We start from the raw sequence: 23,092 nt of genomic DNA, 5'->3' as shown, positions 1-23,092 counted from the left end.
ACTTCGAAAGTTTTTCCCTCAGTCTACAAATTGAAAAAATAAATAAATAAATAAACACAAATTTTTTCAATGAAAATATGAAGAAAAATAATATGCGAAAAATTTTTCTCTACTTAATAATCGCCGCGCAGTCTAGTATGTCTACCCTATGAACCCAACTCTTCCTGTCGCAAGCCCACAACAAATGACCCATTGGATCACCTCCGCCCGTGGCCCATCCCTAAGCTCACGCACCCTCTCAACCCTGACCTCTTTGACCACCATCTGCGTTTTCCGCTATTCTCAAGCAACTAATAGGGAAATTTCTCATTGGAACGTGGCTTTGGAATTCAGTTTTTTATCGTTTGTAACAGGTTTCGGAATGAATTTTCATTGATAATCTTTCTGTTTCAAATATATTAGTTTCGTCTTCATAATTTCGTTCTTCGATAATTGTTGAATACGTTTTCTTGTTATTTTCCCACCTTTTCCACTTTTTGATACCTGAAGAGTAACATGTAACAGCATGTAAACAGATTGCTAAAAAAAACTTCTTTGAGGAATTTGTTTTTGAATAACAATGAGTTATTTAAACAATTTAATACCTGAAACGGTATCAATAAACAGTTTAAATAATTTAATAATTAACAATTTAAAAATTAACAATGAACAATTTATATTAATAAATCTATGATCATATTACTAGCGTGAAAAAGTTAGTTCAGGATAATATGTTTAAACTTAAAAAATAAATATAAGTTTACATCACTTGTTTGCCGATGATTCTTATCATTCACAATTAAATAGATGCGTACATGTAAAACATTTTGATATACTATAAAAAAATTTAATTTCAAAATCACTGTTTTCCTCCGAAGTTTACACTGGGGAACAAATTTCTTGTTATAATTATACAAATACTTGATCTTGCCTAATTGGAGTGTGGGAATATTAAATCTGAAATTATTTTTTTGTTTCAAAAGCTACATATTTCTTTTAAAGTGTTGTTCATAGTTTAAAAATAGTGTATATAACAAGGGGAAGGCAGGTAAATGTTTCGATAAACTTCCAGGGGATTCAGGGGGCACGTCATCAGGATCGAAAATGCTTAGAAAACAATGCCCGTAGTTGTCGTCATACGTGTCTAAGGGTGCGTCTTATGACCTGTTCAGATGAGCACAAAGAGACAGTTCATAATAAGGAAGCACTCCTAGCGGCTCATGACGACATTTCCAGACATGGGTTTCAATACATTTTTTATCGTTATAATGTGCCCTAGCTGCTGTTGAATTTCGTTGTAGCATTTTTATTATAACATTTATATATAACATTTATATATAACCCCCTGTTATATATAACGTTTTTTAACCTGCATAAAACAGTTCAACAAGCTTTGAAATATTTGAATTATATTTCAAAACGAACAACAATACATTATAGTTTAAAATATATAGAAATAAATAGAAAGTTCTGCAAATTGAAAAAAAGTTACGTTCGTAGATAGCAAGTTTTTCTTATTGGTAATTTTTTAGATATGCATACTTACGAGTATACGAAATTTTAACATACTTATTTCCAGTATATTATACTTTATTTTTTTAATAATTTGTACATTTAAACAATTTTCTTAGAACTTTTATTTGTAGTTTTTACATGTATTGTATTAAACTGCCATAAAAATAGTTTTGCAACTGCAGTTTTAAATGTTCTGGCAAAATTTCTAGTTCGAAATGGAAAATGCACTAGATACTCTCATTTTATACTATTTAAGATACGTTAAAAATTTAAATTCTATCGCAAAACTATTATTAATATAATTACGTTTCAGCTTACTTTAGTAAGTTTCAACTAAGAATAGTACATTTTAGTTACGTAAATAAATCCTTTTATTACGTATATTTATACTTTTGTTTTTATTTATCTATATTGTAAAAGCAGATAATCGTGTTACATCCTCAAAAAAAGGTTGACAATCTGAAAATAAAAATTTATATTTATTTACGTATGTTGAAACAGTTAAAATTAATTTTTATCTGAATTTTTATGATTGATCTGGAAAAGATACTTTGGTAAACCAAAATTATAATTCAAATTTCAAAAGAAAACGACAATACAAAATTAAGTTTGTGATGTAAAAAACCTTGAAGCGAAACTCTCAACAATATTCTTGAAAGATAAATGTCTCTACACGATTACGAAGACAAACATTCTAAACGAGCATCATAATTATTTTTGACTGCAACAATTTTATTTTTCGATTTCAGTTCTCGTAACACACATGTCTAACAACCCATGCAAACTTTTAAATAGACTCATCAACATATCGGATACTTAACATTCTATCACTAAAGTCGCCAAGCTTTAAAATTTCATCCACTTCTTTACTTCATCAAGATATCGACTGCTTCGTTACGTGATTTGTAAGAGGAATACCTTCGAATGAAAGTATCTTTAGCACTTCATCTCATGTTTCTTCCCATTTAAAGCACTGTGAGACATAATTTCAAGATGGACTTCTTGTTTGTGAATCATACCGAAAGCCGAGTTTGTTTTTATTTTTTTTATCTTCGCCAAGAGTTCGTGCATTCCCACTCTTTGCAGCGATAAAGTTTGATGAAAACGGGATTTATTGCGGATGTGCGAAATATAATCTAATAAAATATATGGTCACAAACGTGTGGGTTGAAATTCTAAACTTTTAAGTCGAATATGTCGGTCACGAAAATTGGTTGTTTCAATTAAGTACTTTGATTCTATTTTGTAAAATGTTAGTTATATCATTTGATATTATCAATGTTATTATATTATACATTGTTTTATTTATTATAATTTCGACACATAATCATATTACAGATCTTGCTTTATTACGATTTAGTGATTATCAATTTGATTGCAATATCTATTTTTATATAGTCAGTATTATTACCTAAACAATTTCATTTTATTATATTATGCACTTATATTTTATACTACTGATGATATTGCATTAGATATTATCGATAATTTTTTTTAAAAATTGTGTCGATATTGGATTATCGATATATTAGATCATCGATCATCGATCATCGATTAGATCATCGATTCACATAGATCATAGTGTTTTTTAAAGTTCGGGTATAGTTTGACTTATATATAATGAAAACATTTCAATTCGAATACCGATACTCTTATTCTGGATGTCGAGGTAACTATCCATTTTCAAATTAACTAATACAAAATGCAAATTAATTATACAAAGAGTATTATTTAGCCTATGTTTAGCATTTTTCACGATTTTCCCATTGCTTATTACATAGCTTCAATTTCATTTTGTTAGTTCTTGTTGAGTTTTCATTATTTAAGTTATAGACACCTTTAAAGGCTAAGTAAGAATATAAGAAACACGTAATTACATAAAACTTTTGAAATACAAATTTGATAACGTCATCCCCAATTTGTATCTGAACTGTGACGTTTTACTTGTCACAATCTAACACAGAGCCCCTGAATTAGAGAAACCGACTCGTCCACCATTTCGGAGCAAAAACTTTCACTACTGCGGTTGAGCTATAAGATTTGGCGACTTATCGCTACAAGCAACGCTATTAACTCAACTAGGATAATCCCTTAAGAAAAGCGTGTATACTTACATCGTTTTACATTGTTTTTCGGAGGCTTTTTTAATTCTTGAACAAATTCATTAAAAAATTTATTATTATTGTTATTTTAAATAAAAATATTATTCACTACTAAGTCGAAACAGTTTATACACGTTTTTGGTTCTCTAATTATTATAAAATTAAAAAAACAAGCAAATGAAAAAGAATCAGCAATTTATATTTCCATAAGATTTAAGCTCATGTAAAATTGATCCTGATTTTGGACAACTTATCCATTTCAGTCTTTTTGGAGGAATTTTTAAAGGATTTGGAATAACATTAGGCCTTAATTTTTGCTACCATCTTTCCTATTTACTTTAAGTTGAGATTCTTCAAAATAAATATGCAAGAAAATTTAAAATACTTTTTTTCATTTTCATACTTAAATTATATCACATTAAAAGGTTCAGAATTTAAATTTTGTTAATTTACTCCCATCAATATTTCTTCAACAGAAACTAATTATTCAAGCAATTTAACAAGAGAAGTTTAAAGAAAAAAAAGCAACATTTATAGATCCAAAAGCGTATGAAAGATCGCATATTAAATAGATTTCTTATTATAAATATAAGCAAGCAGTTTGAACTTTAAGCGATATGCTACCATAAGTTACTAAAAAAAATTATATGAGACAGGATTAAAATGCTAACTATCTGACATATTGGTGAATAAAAATGGAATACAATTCGAAACAGGTCAATATTTATTTTCAATAAAACAAAAGGAAATACTTAAAAGTGAATACAAAACTTGATGATTCTCAGATAAGTTTGGCGAATGCTTTTCAGTCAATCTCTTGCCTTTATTTACTTGGTTTTTTGCCACACAAACACTCAAAATTGTTAAATAAATTATTAAATATTGTTTAAAGGTCATGTTTTAAATAAATATTTACTTAATAAATATAATTTTCAATAAAAATTTTTATAGTTGATATTTAGTAAGAACTGAACAATTCAAGAAACCCGAAAAATTTATTTATTTTTCGCTTATTTATTTTTAAAGAAGCAGACAAAAACAAGCATTCAGAAACAAATTCTAACAACTGAAGTTCGTTTATATATTACGTATAATAAGTTAATAAATTATTTAATATAATAATATAATATAAATATAATTAATATAATAATTAATATAATCTAATTAATATAATAATTAATATAATCTAATTAATATAATAATTAATATAATCTAATTAATATAATAATTAATAGAATAATTAATATAATATTAAAAATAATATAAATAAATTAATATAAGTAAATAAATTCAATAAGATCGGTTGAGACTTTCGGATTTGTAAACGGTATATACACATTATTGTTTATTTATATAGATTACAGGAGGCTTCGCCCCTTGCTCGCTGGCGCTCGTCAACCCCCGGAACTGCTTTCGCAGTTCATTTCGGATTGCTTCGCAATCCAATGCTCGCTTTGTTCGCTCATTGGATACGTTCTTAACTTCTAGCTTTTATATACTTTTTTGAATACTGAAGTTCCGAAAACTTTTCACTGTAGAAAATTCTAAACCTGTACATTTCAATATTATCTGGGCATTTGGCGATACAACACTTATAGAATTGAAGGATTTGTTACGTCAAGCACTCAGGTATCATAATTTTGATCTAGTTGCGCTTCTATGTCATTTTGATTTATGTTGCTAAGTTAACTTTCGAAAAATTCTATGGCTCGCAACAGCATTTTTATTTTTTAAGTTGTTTATTTTTATTTCTTTTAGAATTCGTTATTTTCTTAGCGAAATGTTTTTTAAACTAACAGAATTCTTTGCTGACTGTTCTCTGTATATATGAAGAAAATAAAGTAAATATTTAAGTGTTGTGAAAAGAATCTTATTTAGTTGTAAAAAGTACTTCTTTAAAAATGAAAACTGTTGCCACCAGCGGAAAAGAAATACAGCCAAAATCTGGGAGCCACGTAAGAGAATTATATATATTAGATTAACTTTAGAACATTGTACAATATCTTTTAAAGTATAAGAATGAAAAACAAACTTATTTTGGCCAAATTACATTATTTTCTAAACAAGAAATTTCAAATTAATAATTTTTTCCAAGTTTATAATTTTTCTAAAGTTAAGTTATAATAGTAAAATACATTAATTTCGCTTATGTCGTCATCAAATTTGCTTTTTAATATATCGTTATGCCAATTTTATTAAATTTGCAAGTTCACTATCAGTTTTATATAACTCATCAACACAGAGACAAATTTTTTCACAAATTTCATTCGGATGTGTTGAGCATTTTTACGGATTTTTCGCATGTGTTTAGATGATAATATATTTATATGTGATGAAAAATAAATAGTTTTCTCTCTATAAAAGCTGTGATGTAATATCTCGCCGAATAAGATGCTGAACAACCCAAAACATTGCATGAAGGAGCACTTTATTCCGGGTAAACACCGAATCGAGCTTTCATATACGATTTCAAGGGTGTAGTTTAAATCTAAACACTTAAAATTGAATAACCTTACACCAAACTCTAGCGCTTTTAGATTGATTATATGAGAATTATTTTCACTTCCGAAAACATCAATATTGGCGAGTAAATATTGGCGTTTAAAATCCGGAATGAGCTGGCGAGAGTGTCATTTTTAAAGCTGATATTCATCATACAGAAACAAGATTTCACCGTTAAATACGTTCGTTAGTTGTGTAATGCGGATAATTATATTTTAATTTTTAAATCTTAGAGAACTATATTAACTTATTTTAAAATGTACCATTTCTATTCGTTTCTGTTGTGTTAATCTTAGTTCGAATTCGTTTTAAGATTCTCTTTGTGCTTGATTTAGAAACTAATTTTATTTTAATAATTAGTGTATACATGCATTTTAAATTAGTGATTCTTACTTTATGTTGTATTGTAAAAATAACTTTACTGATTCTTAAGTGTATCTTATATTAAGTCAACGATAATAAATCTATTGACGCACTAGTCACACCGATCCTCAAAGGAAATTTTTAGTAACCAGTAAATTCAGTTATTTTTAGCAACTACATGAAGAAAACATTCTGCTGAAATTATTATACTAAACGTTAATGACATTTATTACTAAAAAAAACATAATTCTGGTTAATAAAACCAAAATATATGATAACCATTTATTTGGTAATTTTTCAGTTCGTATAGTGTTTTACCAGAAATTCTGATTTTCAAAATTTTGATTATTATTTTCACATATTTAGTAAAAAATACAACTGAAAATTAAAACTAACCTGACAAAGCTTTATGCCATACTCTATTGACCTTACGAAGTTAGCTCTCTTGAGACAAACTTATTCATATGTAAAAACGTCATTAATTTTATCTAAAAGCAAAAATTTACTCTAACTTACTCGGATATATTTTTTGCATTTGCCAATTCCAATAATGAAAACATAACTGCAGTATAAATTAATTAGTTTTCTTAAGTTATTCAACTGTGTACCTTAAACAAACTCATTTTGAAATGAGTTTTCAATGGAGATTCTGCAAAATGATTTAGAACATATTTTTAAGACTTCAAGAAAAAAATATTGACAAAATAAATTTAAACTATTAGCAAAAAAGGATAGCTACTTTTCTTCTGAATCGAGCAGCGTGGTCACTAACCGTACCTTTTAAGGAGTGTCTCGTCTGCATCATTTTTTCAGTCCAATATCCGCCAATAAATCAGGATTTTAATCCTCTAGTCATTAGGAAATTCTACGATTTTACATGAGAAATATGGGAAATATTCCTCTGATCCGGATGTTACATTGTAATCATAAACTGAACATTCTAGTACCATAATGTCATTTCTGCATTTATGTATGCCATGTTTTTTTAATTATCCAAAAAAGAACATCAATTTAAATATTGAAACAATTATTATTTCAGTTATTTATTTATTCAGTGGTGATTTTTAAGAAAGTTCTGACAAAAGCTTTACATCTAATTAATATTTTATGAAAATTTAGATTGGAGTTAAAACTTTCAAATGATGTATTTCATAGCATCTTCACTAAAAGCCTCATTTAGTCACACGGAGAAAAAAAAATTCAGGCAAAATTACCGAATTGTATGACAATATTTCTGGAAAAATGCCCATAATTCTTGTTAATATAAACAAAGCATTTGGTATTTAAATGATTTATTTGGTCCTTTTTCCGTTCACATAGTAACGAATTACCGGAAATTTTGGTTTTTAAAATAATAATTTCAAAATTATTACCACACATTAAACTGAATGAATGGTTTGTATGCCGTGCAATGCTCTCGGGTATCATGATAAAATTACCAAATTTTACATTTAGCAACTTTTATTCTATATTATAGAACCATATTGCATTGTTCATTATGCCAAAAATCATAACCAAAATGCTTCGGAGAAAATTACTGAAATTTTTGGTATTCCCATAAACACTCCAAAATTTATCATATTCAAGTAGTTTTAAGGATACTTTTTCTCACTGCTTATACGCTTAAATCAATATGATTTATAATTAATTCATTTATGAAACGTTGATAGTGACAATTTAACTTTCATTTTTAATTCTTTATTTCTTAAAATGTATAGGTTTATGGATATATATTACCCATTGGCAATGCTGTTCATCATTACATGATAATTGGTTCATCATTACATGATAATTGCTCTTCCAATACTTGATGCAGGAGTTCCCTTGTCTTCTGAATTGAGTTCAAAATTACAAGGCAAAATTACAAGACTCAAAATTAAGTCGGCTGTTCAGCGACGGTCATACAATAAAATGATCAGTATACTTTACAAATTTCAAAAAATTAATAATAAAATTTTGAAACTAAAAATGTTAAAATAGTAATTTTTTTTATTCCTTAAAAGCGTAATGAAGTAAAAAATAGTGTTGAATGATCTTATTTTTAACTAAATGTGTAGTCTTCTTTTTATTTTTTTAGCTTTGTGGTATATATTAAAAGCCCCCTCTTTTGAATTATTAACAGTAGTAACCTAGGTAATTTCAATTCACTAAATGTAGTTAATAAAAAACAAAAACCTGTATTTTATATTTGAAAGCTAAATGTAGCTAAACCCATGTATTCTTCTTCACATAAATGGTATTCTTGAGCAATTAATAAACCGACCTTGAAATATAAGTCCCATATTTATTGTCACTTCAGCGTTAACCGATATGCGCTCCTTTTTAAGGTCCCGCCCGTTGAGAATTTTCTTTCCTGTAAGGTCAGGGTTGACCGGAAGTATTGACCCCACACCTGCAACAGACAGTATGTAACATTCTATATTCAGGCATACGCCTTCACGTCATATGACTTATAATCAATTTGATGACATTTATGGGCTTGTAGTTTGCGGTAACTGAAGACAATACGCAATTAACGTGAAAGTTACATATAAACGTATTGTTCGAAGTATAAATGCTTAAAATTCGAAATCTTAATTTAATCAACACATTTCATGAAACAAATGTCTAAATAAATTAATCATTTTGGATTAAAACTTTAGAAATATTTACCATACACTGTCTCATACTGGAAAATATAGTTCTAACGATCTTGTTCTTAATGTACTTTTGCGTATTTAGCTAAAATCGAAAACTTTTTAAGCTATTCGAAAAACTTTCGTACGCAATTATAAATTTTTTTATCCAAACGTAATTCCTGATTAAAAAACGAGTTTTGATAATTACTTATTATTTTTTATTAATTAATTTAATAATGTTCGAAAAAATTTTGAATTGTAAGCGATACAAATAAGTTTAATGTACAGTTTAAATGACGGAATTTAAATGAATTAAGTTAAATAGTTTCTAAAATATCGAATTTCTAAAAAGTCATATATTTAAAAATTCGATTTCTAAAGATCTATTCAACCAATTTAGTTCAAATTTTCAATTTTGTCACTTAAAATTACGTTCTTTAAAACAATGCAAAACTTTTATACAAAAATTCAATTCAAAACTTTTTCAACTGTTATTAAATAAATTAATAAAAATAATAAATGATTCTTAAAGAATTTTTTTTCGATATGGAATTATCTGTAATAATCATTTTAACAACAATAATAACATTGAATGGAAATGATAAATGAATTTTATAATTGCATGCAAAAATGTTTCTATTAGCTTAAAAAGTTTTCTTGCTATAGCGAAATGCGCAAAAAGTGAAATTAACATTACGAGGCCCATATTTTTGACAGCTCACCTGACTAAACCACTATTGGACCTTATTTTTCAGATTGCGGATACACCCTTTCATTAAAGGGCCAAAAATCCTAAATCCATAAAAGAAGACATCTTTATTTTGAGAAAGTAAGCTTTGTAAGCTCTATAATACTATATTAGTATATTTAAGGTCACCCCTTTAAACGTGCATTTAAGATTGTGCGCTAATACGTGAAGATACGATTATTAATTCAAAAATTTATTCGGTTTCTATTTAGCGAACTGTACATTGCATGATAAAACCAAAACAGAAACACAATTAGTTGAAATGAATAAAATGATTTTGAACTCTATAATGATAAGGAATGCTGTGAAATCACTACACTTACGTAATATTCGAATTTAATATTTGAACTTCTTTTCGGTCTTACAGGTCACTGGCTTAACCACAAATGAATTTTTTCACTAGTTGAAACGGATCATCTGAATTGAAATTTCATCCATTTATTATTGTTCATTTAAAATTAATTATTATCATCAAACATTTTTTTATGATATCTTTCATTGTACGCTATTCACTCTAAGAAATTCCAGATTAAACTACGATGAAAGGACCTACACTCAGGTTTCCAGTACTTTTTACTGTAATTTGATCTAGAAATATTGACAGTATTGAAGCAACCTATGCAAGTAGAAACTATTGAACCTATAAAATTATTATTAATTTAAGAAAGATTATAAAATGCTATACCTCGTCAAAATAGGACAATTCTACAGAATTAGAAAGTATCCGTACACCAATCATGGAATAGTAAAAAGGAAGAATACAAGAATTATAACCAACCTGTAGAGTTAAAAAATATTTTGGGAATTACAGAAAGTAATTTTAAATGCAGTAACGTTTGTGTATTTTTTATATGTATCTAACTAGTGTTACGATATCATTAATTATATCACAACTTAAATTGTATTTTAATTTAACTTATTTCATTTTATATTTATTTTAATTTAACTGTTTATTTAATTTAATTGCCTTTTTCTTTACTTAAAGTAGAGATATAAATTAAATATATTTCTGGTTCTAACCTGTTTTTTAGATAACTTTATGGGAGATGATATTTATGAATTTTACTCTTAACCTAAGGTGATTAGTTTTAGGTTTTAACTTTTAAGGGAGATGTGATTTTGTAAAACAGTAAAAAAAAAGTCTAGGAGAATTGATAGGAAATGAAAAGAGATAAGTTAGAAAAATAAGTAGATAGTCAAATGAAACTTCATTCAATGAGATTGATAAAAAAATGTTTCAAGAAAAATTTTGTTAGAACATGAAAAGAAAAGATGATCTGTACCGAAATTGTAATCCTGTTACATTCTTAATTTCTTTTCTCTATTTGTAATATATATTTTAGAGTTGTAATTCATTTAGTAAAAAGTATTTTGATTTTTACGAACATTCACTTTTTTTATTATTTTAAAAAATTAAATTAAAGGTGTGTTAGATTTATATTTTTTGTAGTTTAATTTTGTGCGTAGTCTTTTATTCTACCGCTAGAGTCGCCGCCTAAGCAAAACTAAACAGCCGAACTATTTTCTTACAATTTATAATAAAAGGGTATAAAAATGTCCCTCAAGTTCGATTGTTACTTTATGTGAGAGAAAATTAACAAATACTGATCCCAGCTGTTACAAATCAGAAAATATCTAAAAAAAAAAATTTTATATTTAATATACTCTTTGAATTAACAAAAAGTTTATCAAATTTTATTAAAAAAAAATTTTGCTTAAAAAAATGGACCATATATTAAAAATAGGGTACAGAAAATTGATTTTTATTACTACGTTGATAATTGTATCGACGAAATGAGTTGTCGAGGAGATAATCTTATTAAGCCAACTGGCATCGATGAGCTTAATATACGTATCATTTTTAATTCGAAATAGTTAAAGATATTCGAAACCTGATCGGAAGAAACAACGATATTATAAGAACTAAAGTAAACTTATAATGTTTTAGTTTGTTTAGTGCAACATTTTGATGCGTGAGTCCATTTTTCGCTTTGTGTCACTATTAAAATACAGAAAATATTTCCTTCACAAAATATCATTAATATTTTTTAAAAAATTGCCTATCAAATGCGTTTAAATAACTTCATTAATTTATATTCGAAAAAAATTTTTGTTTAATTATATCTTTTTATGAATTATCTTATTTAATTCGATTTAATCAAATATGGGTTGCAATGCACCTTGTCTAGAAGAACGTTATGACATTTCACGCAGTAAAATAAATTTTCAAACAATGTTTTAATGTGCATTGTGAATCTTATAGCTCGTTGCGATGTTTGAATTAATTTTTCCTTTCTCGTTCTTGTAATTTTAAATTTGATTCTTATCACACGCAACTTGTGTCACCACACCCTTTCATAAACTATTCAAAGCTTATCGAATTTCATTTATTTTCTTTCTTTGTTGGCTGAAAAACCTCTGATGGGATGTAATTGAATGGGCTCCCATTATCAAATCTGACCATTTTGAGTCATCTGATTATATTTCTTCTGGGATCTTGCATAACAAGGTGATCGGGATAGACATAACAATCTTTCCTTCCCAAAGAAAATTGAAATAAGTCTAGGGGGAGGGAGGGCGGAATGTTTTCAAAGTGAAAATTTGATCCCTTCCGTATTGCAGTAATGCGTGGGAGATATTTCGATTATAAATATTGATACTGTTTTGCTCTTTGTGTTTCATTTCTATCAATCAATACAGAAGATTTTTGTGATAAGCACTTACGAGGAAAATATATAAATATTGCTTTTCTTATTAATAGCCGATCTATAACGTGAATTTCGGCGGCAGAAAACCTCCTACACGGCAGCGAGTGCTGCAGATTTTACGCCTAGTTTTCCGTTTTATTTTATTTTTAAAAGCAGGCAACAAATGGGGGCAAAACTGCCGAAATTCCTTTTTAAAACATCTAGCTAATAATAATACTTAACTTGTTTCTTATAAAAACCAAAAACGCCGAATTGAGAGAACACAGCAAAGGGAAAAAAAGTTACGATTTTTTTACTGTTGCTTGATTAGAGAGTTAAGTACACGGGAATTTATTCTATGTGATTTAATATCATTGTATAAAATTCTCCCTAAATTTGAACAACATAAAGTTTTAATTTATAGTTTTTAAAAAAATTACATTTGTAAATTTTTCTATATGGATGTTAGATTAAACTGAAATGTTACAATCATTATATGTCTGACTGCGTTTAGGCCGCAAACAAATTTTGAATAATAAAAACAGTTCTGCAGATTTACTCCATGCATTCTGCTTTCGGAATAAGAAAAAAAAACTTTTTAAGTTTAAAAAGAAACATCGAACAAAAATGTGTGCTTTCCTTTTTCACTAATACATTTCGAGTCTAGAAATTTACTCAACGTTGTAAATGTTTTACAAAAAACTTAATATACTGCAGTAATATCAAAATAGTATAGTATCTGACACTTCACTCCGTCTGCAATATTTCCCTTATAAAAAATAAAAACGTTAGATAGGAATATATTAAGGCTATTGTCTTTTCTTCTTTTCATGAAATTAAACTGAAAAAAGGTTCAAATCAAATATAACTTCCTTAGTAACTCTGAATCTGAACTAGGTCTATACATAATTGTCTCTGAGATTTTTTAAAAAAATATTTTTATCCAGAGTTCATTTTTCATTAAGAATATCAAACCTTTTTACTAGCATATATAAGTTAATTAATATTTGTCTAAAATTTATCTACAGTGATTTTTTTTAATAAAACATTAATTTTTAGAATTATTATATTCATATTCAACCTTTGGATATTTAAAGAAGATATGTTTTGGTACTTTTCAACCTCCTAAAACAAACTATAGAAGAATCGTGTGGAATGAAAAAAATCATTTTTATTTATTTTATTTATTTATTGTTATGTTAGATGTACAAATTAAAGAGAAATAAGTTAAAGAGATTTAAAGGAACATGTTTTTCTTTCAACAGTAGTCAATGACTCTTATAATTTTCGGCCGTAACTAAAATGGGAAAAACAATAGATTTGTTTTTGAACAAAATGAAACCAGAAAACATTTGTTTGTTCAAATATAAATTGCGTATAACAAATTAATTAATTTTTATTTGTATATTATTCATTGATTCCTCTTATATCATCGCAGATTATTAGTATTAAATTATTATTATTGAATCATAGAAATATTTGATATGACTTCGGAAATGCACTAAAAAGAAGGGGGGGGGGGAAACGGAGCACTCTGAATAACTTTTGATCTGATGATCGGATCTTCACGTTCAAGGACTCAATCTGAATGGTTCGAAGGGGTGACCTCAAATATGCTAATTAATTAGAGCAGACGATATTTTAAGTTAGAAAATCAGACACAAAAAAGTATTTTCTCTAAATAAACATACCTTTTTTGGGGGGGGGGCAGATTCTGATTTCTGATCCACAAAATGTAGGGGGTAGCTGCAATCTGGGAAATATGGTCCCCATAATTTTTTCAGGAGAACGATCCAAAGTTTGGACCTCGTAATGTCAATCTTATTTTTTGCGGATTTCACCATATCTCGAATACTTTTTAAGCGAATTAAAAAAAATTGCACACAATTATAAAGATAATTCTATACAAAAAAATTAATTTTAAGATATATTTATTATTTTTCATTATTTTATTTAGTAATAGACTAAAAGAATTTTGATTGTATTGTATAGTATTGTAAAAAATTTTAAAGTATAAAAATTTTTGCATCATTTTAAAGTATATATTTTTACATCACAAAATACAAAATTTCCTGACAATACAATAGTTCCTGGGAACTGTTCGACGGATTTCGCTCAAATCCGAATCCGTCGAAAAAAAGGTATGTTTATTCAGAGTAAGTACGTTTTTGTGTCAGATTTTGTAACTTTTATTTTATTTTATAACCGTCGTTGAACAGCCGACCCAATCTAATGGGTTTAAGACTACTAATGTTCAACTCTGCAGCCTTGTAATTTTGAACCCAATCCAGAAGACAAGGGAACTCCTGTATCAAGTATTGGTAGAAATTTGCCTTCGTGGAGGACTTTTTGACGGAGCTAACCCGCATTTGCGATACATGGAGAGGAAGACCGCGAGAACCTCCGATGGTTAGCCTGACGGATAGGGGACTCTAATCCATGATTCGTCTACCACTGCGGATATTTCACGGCAGCACAAGCCGGATGCGGAATTCATGTCGACTGGGATTCGAACCCGGTTCGTCTCATTGGAAGGCGAACGCTCTATTCCTTGAGCCATAGCAGCTCTGATTTTGTAACTTAAAAATATCGTCTATAGATACTAATTAATTAGTATATTTGAGGTAACCCCCTCGAACCATTAAAATTAAGTCTTAGAACGTAACGACCCGCTCATTATATCAAAAATTACTTAGGGTGGTCAGTATTTTCCTTTTTTGGGGGGGGGCACACTGTACATTTAATTTGGATTGAGTGATTTTTTAAAAATATGTATGTTAAAAAAACATAAATAAAAGTTTTCTTGATGTGAAATTGTTTTTTGTAACTTATTTACTAACTTCTAAACTCCACTAAGACCCGATTGAAAAACTATCACTTTAAAACCTCTTCATGAAATGATGATTAGAGCATTTTCAGATTATTTTATTTTTAACAAACAGTATCTGAAAATGGCGGACTATAGCATATTTATCGAATGTACAAAAGCTAAAATAAAATGCTTCATGGCTTCATAAAACGGCTACTAAACTAATTATTTGTTTAATATAGAAATCATTGGATATTTTCTTTTTAGATAAAATATGAATTTTGCTAATTGTAACCGAGACTGTTCTGAAGATAAGGGGGGCCCTAACCAAGGCATCATGACTTGTTAAGAAATTAGGAATGTATTCCCCCTTTAGCTAAGGGGCCTCTCCACCAAAATAAAGCTGTCAACGTCTTTTATTAGCCCGGGGGTGTAAGATAATATTTCTGATAAAATTGCCGCTGAAAATGCGAATCCTGACATGTCGTGATTATGGTGTTTTCCTTTAAAAATTCTAATTTATTGTTTCAGAACTTTTGTTTCTAAGGTATAAAAAATAATTTTTTGCTCATATTTGGAGATTATACATCGTTATACTTTATATCGTCGATATCAAATTATATGCATTAAATAATGAGTAATAATAAGTAATCAAATAATGTGTATCTCAAAAAAATAATTATGTCGAGCAATACGCATTAAACCAATTTAAATATAAGTATTAATAATAACAATAAAAACCAAATAATATATTTAAAAAATTTAATAATATGTATCGATCCAAATAGCATTATATTAAACTAGAATATTAATCGGAAAATTAATCAAATAATATGTAAACGAAAACCAAATGATATGTTCCGATAAAAAAATCAAATAACATATATTCAAGTAGAATATGTATCGAAAAATCTAATCAAAAAAATAATATGCATTTAACAAAACTCGAAAAATATTTATCGAATTAGGAAGCTCCACTCCAGTTCGTAATACGTATCAAACCAAATCAAATAATAGGTATAGAATAATACGTTTGAAACCAATTCAAATAATTGGGATGATCAACTATACAAACTAATGATATGTTTTAAAAAAATTAAATAATATGCATCCAGCAAAATATTATTTAATAATATTAAATCAAATCTATATTAAACTAAAATCGAAAAAAATATTACATTGTATGCATTAATAACAACAATAAAAACTAAATATGTTTAAAAAATCAAATAATAAGTATCGAGCTTAATAACATTAAATCACATCTGTATTAAACTAGAATATTAATCGAAAAATTTTTCATCAAATAATATGTAAACGAAAACCAAATGATATGTTGTAATAAAAAAAATCAAATAACATATATTCAACTAGAATATGTATCGAAAAATCTAATCAAATAAATAATATGTATCAAACAAATCTCGAAAAATATTTATCGAATTAGGAAGCTCCTCTCCAGTTCGTAATACGTATCAAACCAAATCAAATAATAGTTATAGAACAATACGTTTGAAACCAATTCAAATAATTGGGGTGGTCAACTATACAAACTAATAATATGTTTTAAAAAAATTAAATAATATGCATCCAGCAAAATATTATTTAATAATATTAAATCAAATCTATATTAAACTAAAATCGAAAAAAATATTACATTGTATGCATTAATAATAACAATAAAAACTAAATATGTTTAAAAAATCAAATAATAAGTATCGAGCCAAATAACATTAAATCAAATCTGTATTAAACTGGAATATTAATCGAAAAATTAATCAAATAATATACATTTAACTAGAATGTATATCAAAAAATCTAAACTCGAAAAATATTTATCGAATTAGGGAGCTCCATCACTGATCGCATTGACCATTCTCCATTATTGCTTCAAAATCATTTTTATTTCTTGACGATAAACAATTAAAATTTATTCAATTGGGTACTTACAAAACGATATGAGGCAAAGAGATTATACCTCACCATGTAATTTAAATCGGATTTAATTAGATACTTGTCAGCGATGTTACGCGTGTGTGTCGAACCTGATTGGCTTCTGAATTCACAAATGCCAGGATTTCCCTACGATGACGTAACATGCAGGTATCCAATTAAAAGACACTGAAAGTTTTATTGCAAAAACACAGATTTTGTTCTATAGATTTAGTTTCTGATTCAAATGGAATAAATTTTAAAACCTATAATCATTTTGCTCGGCAAAAATTGTATTTTCATTCTTGAAATTCTTAAATTCCCAAATTACATTTTTTTTAAATTTTAAAATAGAAATTTCAACTTTTGTTATTAAATAATTACCGAAATGCTTTTCGGTAGTTTAAATTTAAACTTAATTTTAAAAAGAATTCTTAGTTAAGGCGAAATCATTTGTGGATGTTTGAAATCGGATCGTAAATTTCTTTTTCAGCAATTAAAATATGAAATTAATATATTAGTTCCTGAATATTTAAAGCCTTAAATATGTATATTTTCTGAGTGAATATAAGTATTTAAACATGACGAGTTTTCGGTATTCCTTAAAATTTAAAATTCATAAAATTGAAATTTAAAATTCATAAAAATTCAGTGTTTCCCAAAGTGTGGTAAGCGTACCCCCAGGGGTACGGGAACAGTTTAGCGGGGGTACGCGTTCTTATGCGAAATATCTTGCTAAAAACAAAAATTTCCAAAAATTTTATTTAAAAACAAAGCTAGCCATGAAAATTTACGATTACGTTTTTTCCATTGGCTATTTTTTGCGGAGTTAACAGTTAATAATTTGTGGTGTCGACAGCCAGTTGTGATTTTTAACTGTTGTGCAATTTTTCATAGTAAAAAATACATTCATTTTTGTATTAGTGGTACACAGCGTTACGACAAATTTAGAAAGAGAACACGAAAGTCGTAAGTTTGGGAAACACTGCTTTAAATCAGTTTCAGTTTTACAATAAAAAGAATGAGATTTCGCTGTTTTATAATAGAACTTTCAATGTGAAATTACCATTCATGTTTAATCATTATTCATTCATTGTTTAACATATTTTAAATTACCTCTTCGAATCATTAAGATTGAGTCCTCGTACGTGCAAATCCGACCATTAGATCAAAACTAATTCACGGTGTTTCGTTTATTTTTTGCACACTATACATAGATTACAAAAGCACTTTTGGCACCAATTGGAATTTTAAATGATATGCAAATTACAAACAGAGCAAAGGAATTTTTACTATTCATACATTAAAAAATTGTAGTAAAGAGGATTATTTCAATAAACTGCAATTTCAAGAATAGTTCTTATTCATAATAGAACCCAGCTTCAAATTCTTCCTATTCTGATTGAGACAAAATTTAAATTAAATTCCATGATAGTCTATGTCAGGGATGGGCAAACTTTTCTGGCCGAGGGCCAAAAATCGAAGGAAAAAAAATTGGTGTGCTAAATAAAAACATCTAAAATAAAAAAAAAATACTATATGCAATTTTCAATGTAAATATTTAATGAGATGAATGAAATTGCGATTTCATTTTTAAAAGTTCCTTATATTAAGGTTCCAAGTGAGATGTACTTATTTTCAGGGACAAGGAGAAATGTTTGTTATTCTACATCTGAAATGATTTTTTCTCAGGTTCGTAGATGAAAACACTTGTTCACCCATAAATAAAAGGAAGCAAACATAGCCCTGATTTTCTAGGCATGAAATATTTGGGAAACTAGCTTTTGGTAATGATTTGTAAAACTCAATTTTTGGCATATTCAGAAACAATTGCTTCAGATGGCACCAATCTACGGCTATTCTATAAAGAACTTCTGCTCATTTTACCAATTGAAGCTGTCTATGCTAGCCTCCATCAATTTATGTTTTGTAGAACAAAAATAGAGAAAGTTAAAAGGTCCGCAGTACTTAGTTAAAAAAGAAAGAAAAATAACTTTAAACAAAGTAGACAAGAAAATGGATGTATATTGTTTATATTCGCCACAGATCAGCAAGTTAAAATTCCATCCGCGGGCCGGATAAAACCTTCCGGCGGGCCACAGTTGGCCCGCGGGCCGTAGTTTCCCCATCCTTGGTCTATGTAGTCCCCTTTTAATTAGTTATTAACAAACAACGTGAGAACTGTGTTATCTCTTACAGAAAAAAATATTCATTAATAGTTAAAATTTGTTTTCATTAGCAATATTCGCGTTAATGAAAGTACTGAAGCATGACATTCAAGATGGTACCTTTTTCTTGTGCAACATATATGAATGTGGGGATATTCTTAGCTTTCCTAACTCCCCATGTGTAACCTGTTCTATCAAAGTTGTGTTCTATTTTATTGGGGAAAATAATATTTTACCGTTTATTATTAGAAACTAGCCGTTCTAGATTAAGTGGGCGTCACAAAACATCAAGGTACTAATAAATTGCCTCATATCTTGTTCTAGATGGATACAGAAAGAGGTAATATATAGTGAGAGACTAACAGGAATTTAGTCCCATAAACTTTGCTATAAAATGTTCTGATATCTTATTATAGTCCTCTATAAATGGAAGAGATGCAACAGCGGAAATTTTATGTTCAATGGTGATTTTAATGGATAAAACCTTTTAGTCAGGGTTGCTCTTCGAAGCATTATAAAGCGATCAATAAATTTTGTACTTTTGAAAGCTTCTATCAGAACCTACTGAACCTACTCTTATAATGTTATATTTTAGAATTTAACTCTCTAACGAATTAAGTATAAAATTAATTACTTTTATGAGGTGAAAGTAATTTATTCTTTGAGTTATGAACAAAAAAATACGACTGCAAAAGAGAAAAAAGTCGATACCTTTAGTTTGTTTAAGGATTCAATTTTTCCTAATTAGTTTTTTATTGTTATTAATTTTAATGGGAATAATCTCGAAATTCAAATGCGAAATCTGATGCGCCCCCTACAATAGTGAAATATTAATAGAATGTTTTTCTTAATTTATTTCAGAGCCATGTCTTGGGTCATTGCTGTACGAGCTGCTGATATCTGTAATAAAATTCCTGGATTAACAATGCCTCAACGAATATTTTGCCAAACTCGCCCCGACATTGTAGTAGCAATCGGTGAAGGAACGCGCTTAGGAGTAGCTGAATGCCAAAGACAATTTCGTTATCATCGATGGAACTGCTCCACTATTGGAAGCAATCAAGTATTTGGTCACGTTATAGTTGTTGGTGAGTTTAAATGCAATTATTTTGAAATCTCAATATGCTTTGTCATATGAAGTCTTTAGTTTTAAAACCAGTTCCATCTAATATCAGAAATTTTAGCAAAAAAATTTTAAAAAAAACTTATCTAACCAGAATTCGTAAACCAATCATTATTTTAAAATAGTTTGCATTATTAAAAATGTTTTTTTATGAATAATTCTTTGGGAGAAAAAGTGATACTTTAAAAAAAGCAAATATTAAAAGTTTAAAAATTCTTAAAACTAAAATGGGTGTTTTAGTTTATGTTTAATAGGCGACTTTGAACTATTAGCCAAGTTCTATGTTTTAATATTTAAGCTAATTAACAGCCACATTTTTTAAAAAATGTTACAGTGGGTAAGCAAATAATGGAACAAAAAGTAAGACTTAAATATTTAGGTAATTTTGTTTTAAGATTACTAGAACAGAACATTTATTTTAACTAAGCACACTATCCAACTCTAATGTATCTAGATCTAGTATTACATTCATGCATTAATTTATGCTCTTAATGACCAGGTGAAAAGAACTGTGCAATTCCTATTAAAATAAAATGAAATAAAAATTTTAAAATATTGAGAAAAAACAAATACAAAATCGAAAAATAGTATGTTTGTCCTTTTTGACTGCATTAATGATAGTGTTTGACATGTTTTGTCAGCTTTATTGTAAATTATTTTTATTGTTTATGATGTTTGAAATATCTGGTAAGAAATTACTAGTAAAATAACAATTTAGTTATTTTACCATTTTTTTATAACCAAAACAGTCAAATTATTTTTAAAAAGATGTTATTCAAGCAGATAACTGTTAGAAAAATCGTTTATTGACTGCTTTCACCTAATACGGGAAAACTATCAGAATTTTATCCGTGCCAACTAAGCCAATGAGAATCGAGCACACGTTCTTCGAAAGCTGGAAACTTAGCCATGTGATAATGATTACTTATGTTCACCACCGACAAAAAATATCCTCTCAGTTTCAAGAATAATTTCCCTCCCTAAAAGTGTGAATCAAAAAAAATTTTTAGAAGACATTATAAGACTAATTCTCATCCAAAGACAGCTCCGTGCAAAAGAAGTAATAATTATTTATTATTTTTAATTATTTTCTTTTAATAATGGTCAAAAAATTTAGGAATCGAAAGGTATAGGAATTTTTATATCATTTTAAATCCCAAACTACTAAAATTTAATGAAATCGATTAAAGATTTTCTGAGTTATAAAATTTATGGTAAAATTGTATAGTTAACAGTTATTTCGCAAGAACTTCTAGTCCAATTTAGAGCGAAAGTTAATATGTCTAAAGTGAAATTATCACTAAAGTGCCCTAAATTGTATTCGCTCTTCTCATTAAATTATTGAGACTATATTTTCCAGATTGCAGCACTCCTCTCCCATATTTTGATAGTCTAGATATTTTTAGAAATTGTGTCTGATTTTTCAAATGTACTTATAGTTAATTAGGGTGTTTGATATAAACTTTTAACTCGTTAATCAGATCTCGCAGGGCACAAAGGAAAGAATCAGGACATTTTTTGGAACACTATACGTACCAAAATATTTTTAAAAGGAAAACAAAAAAAAGTTTAATCTTAATATAAATTTGCTCTGCTTAAGAACAGGAATCGAACAGGTATCGAAAAAGAACAGGAAAATATTTTCTAATTCAAATTTGCTTTGTTTAGAACAGAAAGTTTTTATAGTTTCAATAAAAATTTCATTACTGGGGCATTGAACAACATAACAACATATAGATTAATGCTTGATATTAGTGTATGATAGGTTTTTGTAATGCTGTTTCATTAAAAATAATAATAATAACTATACCAGTTTGCTAATATTCACTGAAACCAATATTTAACGAAAATTCTTCATTAAGATTCGTCTTTAAGATAATCAAATAATTTTAGAGCAGAGTTTCAATAATCACAAAATGAAAACATGTGTTGCTTACACAAGAAAACGCATGTTACTTAAATGCGAAAACATATGTTGCGAATATGCTGCTTAACATTTTTGTGCATAATTAATTTAGTGGATGATCCCTCAACTCACCATTTAAAAAATGATACATTTATAAGACTGGCTTAAAATTACACTACTACAAAATATACTGAAAACAATAAGATTTCGCTCTTTTGCGTTACATTCAGTACGCTCTCTTGCATTATATTCTGTACATACATTGTGAAGTAAGACGTACTGGCACTTTAAGTGCCCGTGCGTCTATTCTTGTGAAATGCGCATGCGCTCTGCAAAAATATCAAACTTACGGTAAAGAAAGCAAGATATTTTGCAAAACCCCGCATGATATTAACTCTAACGTAGTGAAATAATAAAAATCTTAACTTCGATCATGAAATCAAAACAAATAATTTCAATATAAGTGTATATCTTCCTACTAAATTGTACAATTAAAATGAATATATTCTGTAATTTTAAATAACGAAAATATTTTAAATTTTTTATAGACCCAGTGCAATTAAACAACCATAACTTTAAACTAAAACCAATAAAACTTATTTTTTTATTAAATCAGCCAACTGCTTTAAAATCGCACAAT

The 23,092-nt window shown here is 27.9% G+C and overlaps 1 protein-coding gene across 2 annotated transcripts in view; it reads left to right on the top strand.

The window, feature by feature from the left end:
- The window catches only part of LOC107442309 (protein Wnt-7b-like), a 105,184-nt gene that overhangs the window by 56,692 nt on the left and 25,400 nt on the right, over window positions 1–23,092 (top strand). For both annotated transcript variants that reach the window (XM_016055841.3, NM_001323810.1), the window contains 1 exon segment: window positions 20,285–20,511. In XM_016055841.3, coding sequence (XP_015911327.1) covers window positions 20,285–20,511 — 227 coding nt within the window.

This window comes from Parasteatoda tepidariorum, chromosome 2 (genome assembly GCF_043381705.1).
Source record: "Parasteatoda tepidariorum isolate YZ-2023 chromosome 2, CAS_Ptep_4.0, whole genome shotgun sequence".
NCBI lineage: Eukaryota > Metazoa > Arthropoda > Arachnida > Araneae > Theridiidae > Parasteatoda > Parasteatoda tepidariorum.
Note: the sequence above shows the minus strand (reverse complement) of the source record. Positions and strands in the feature narration are given on the sequence as shown.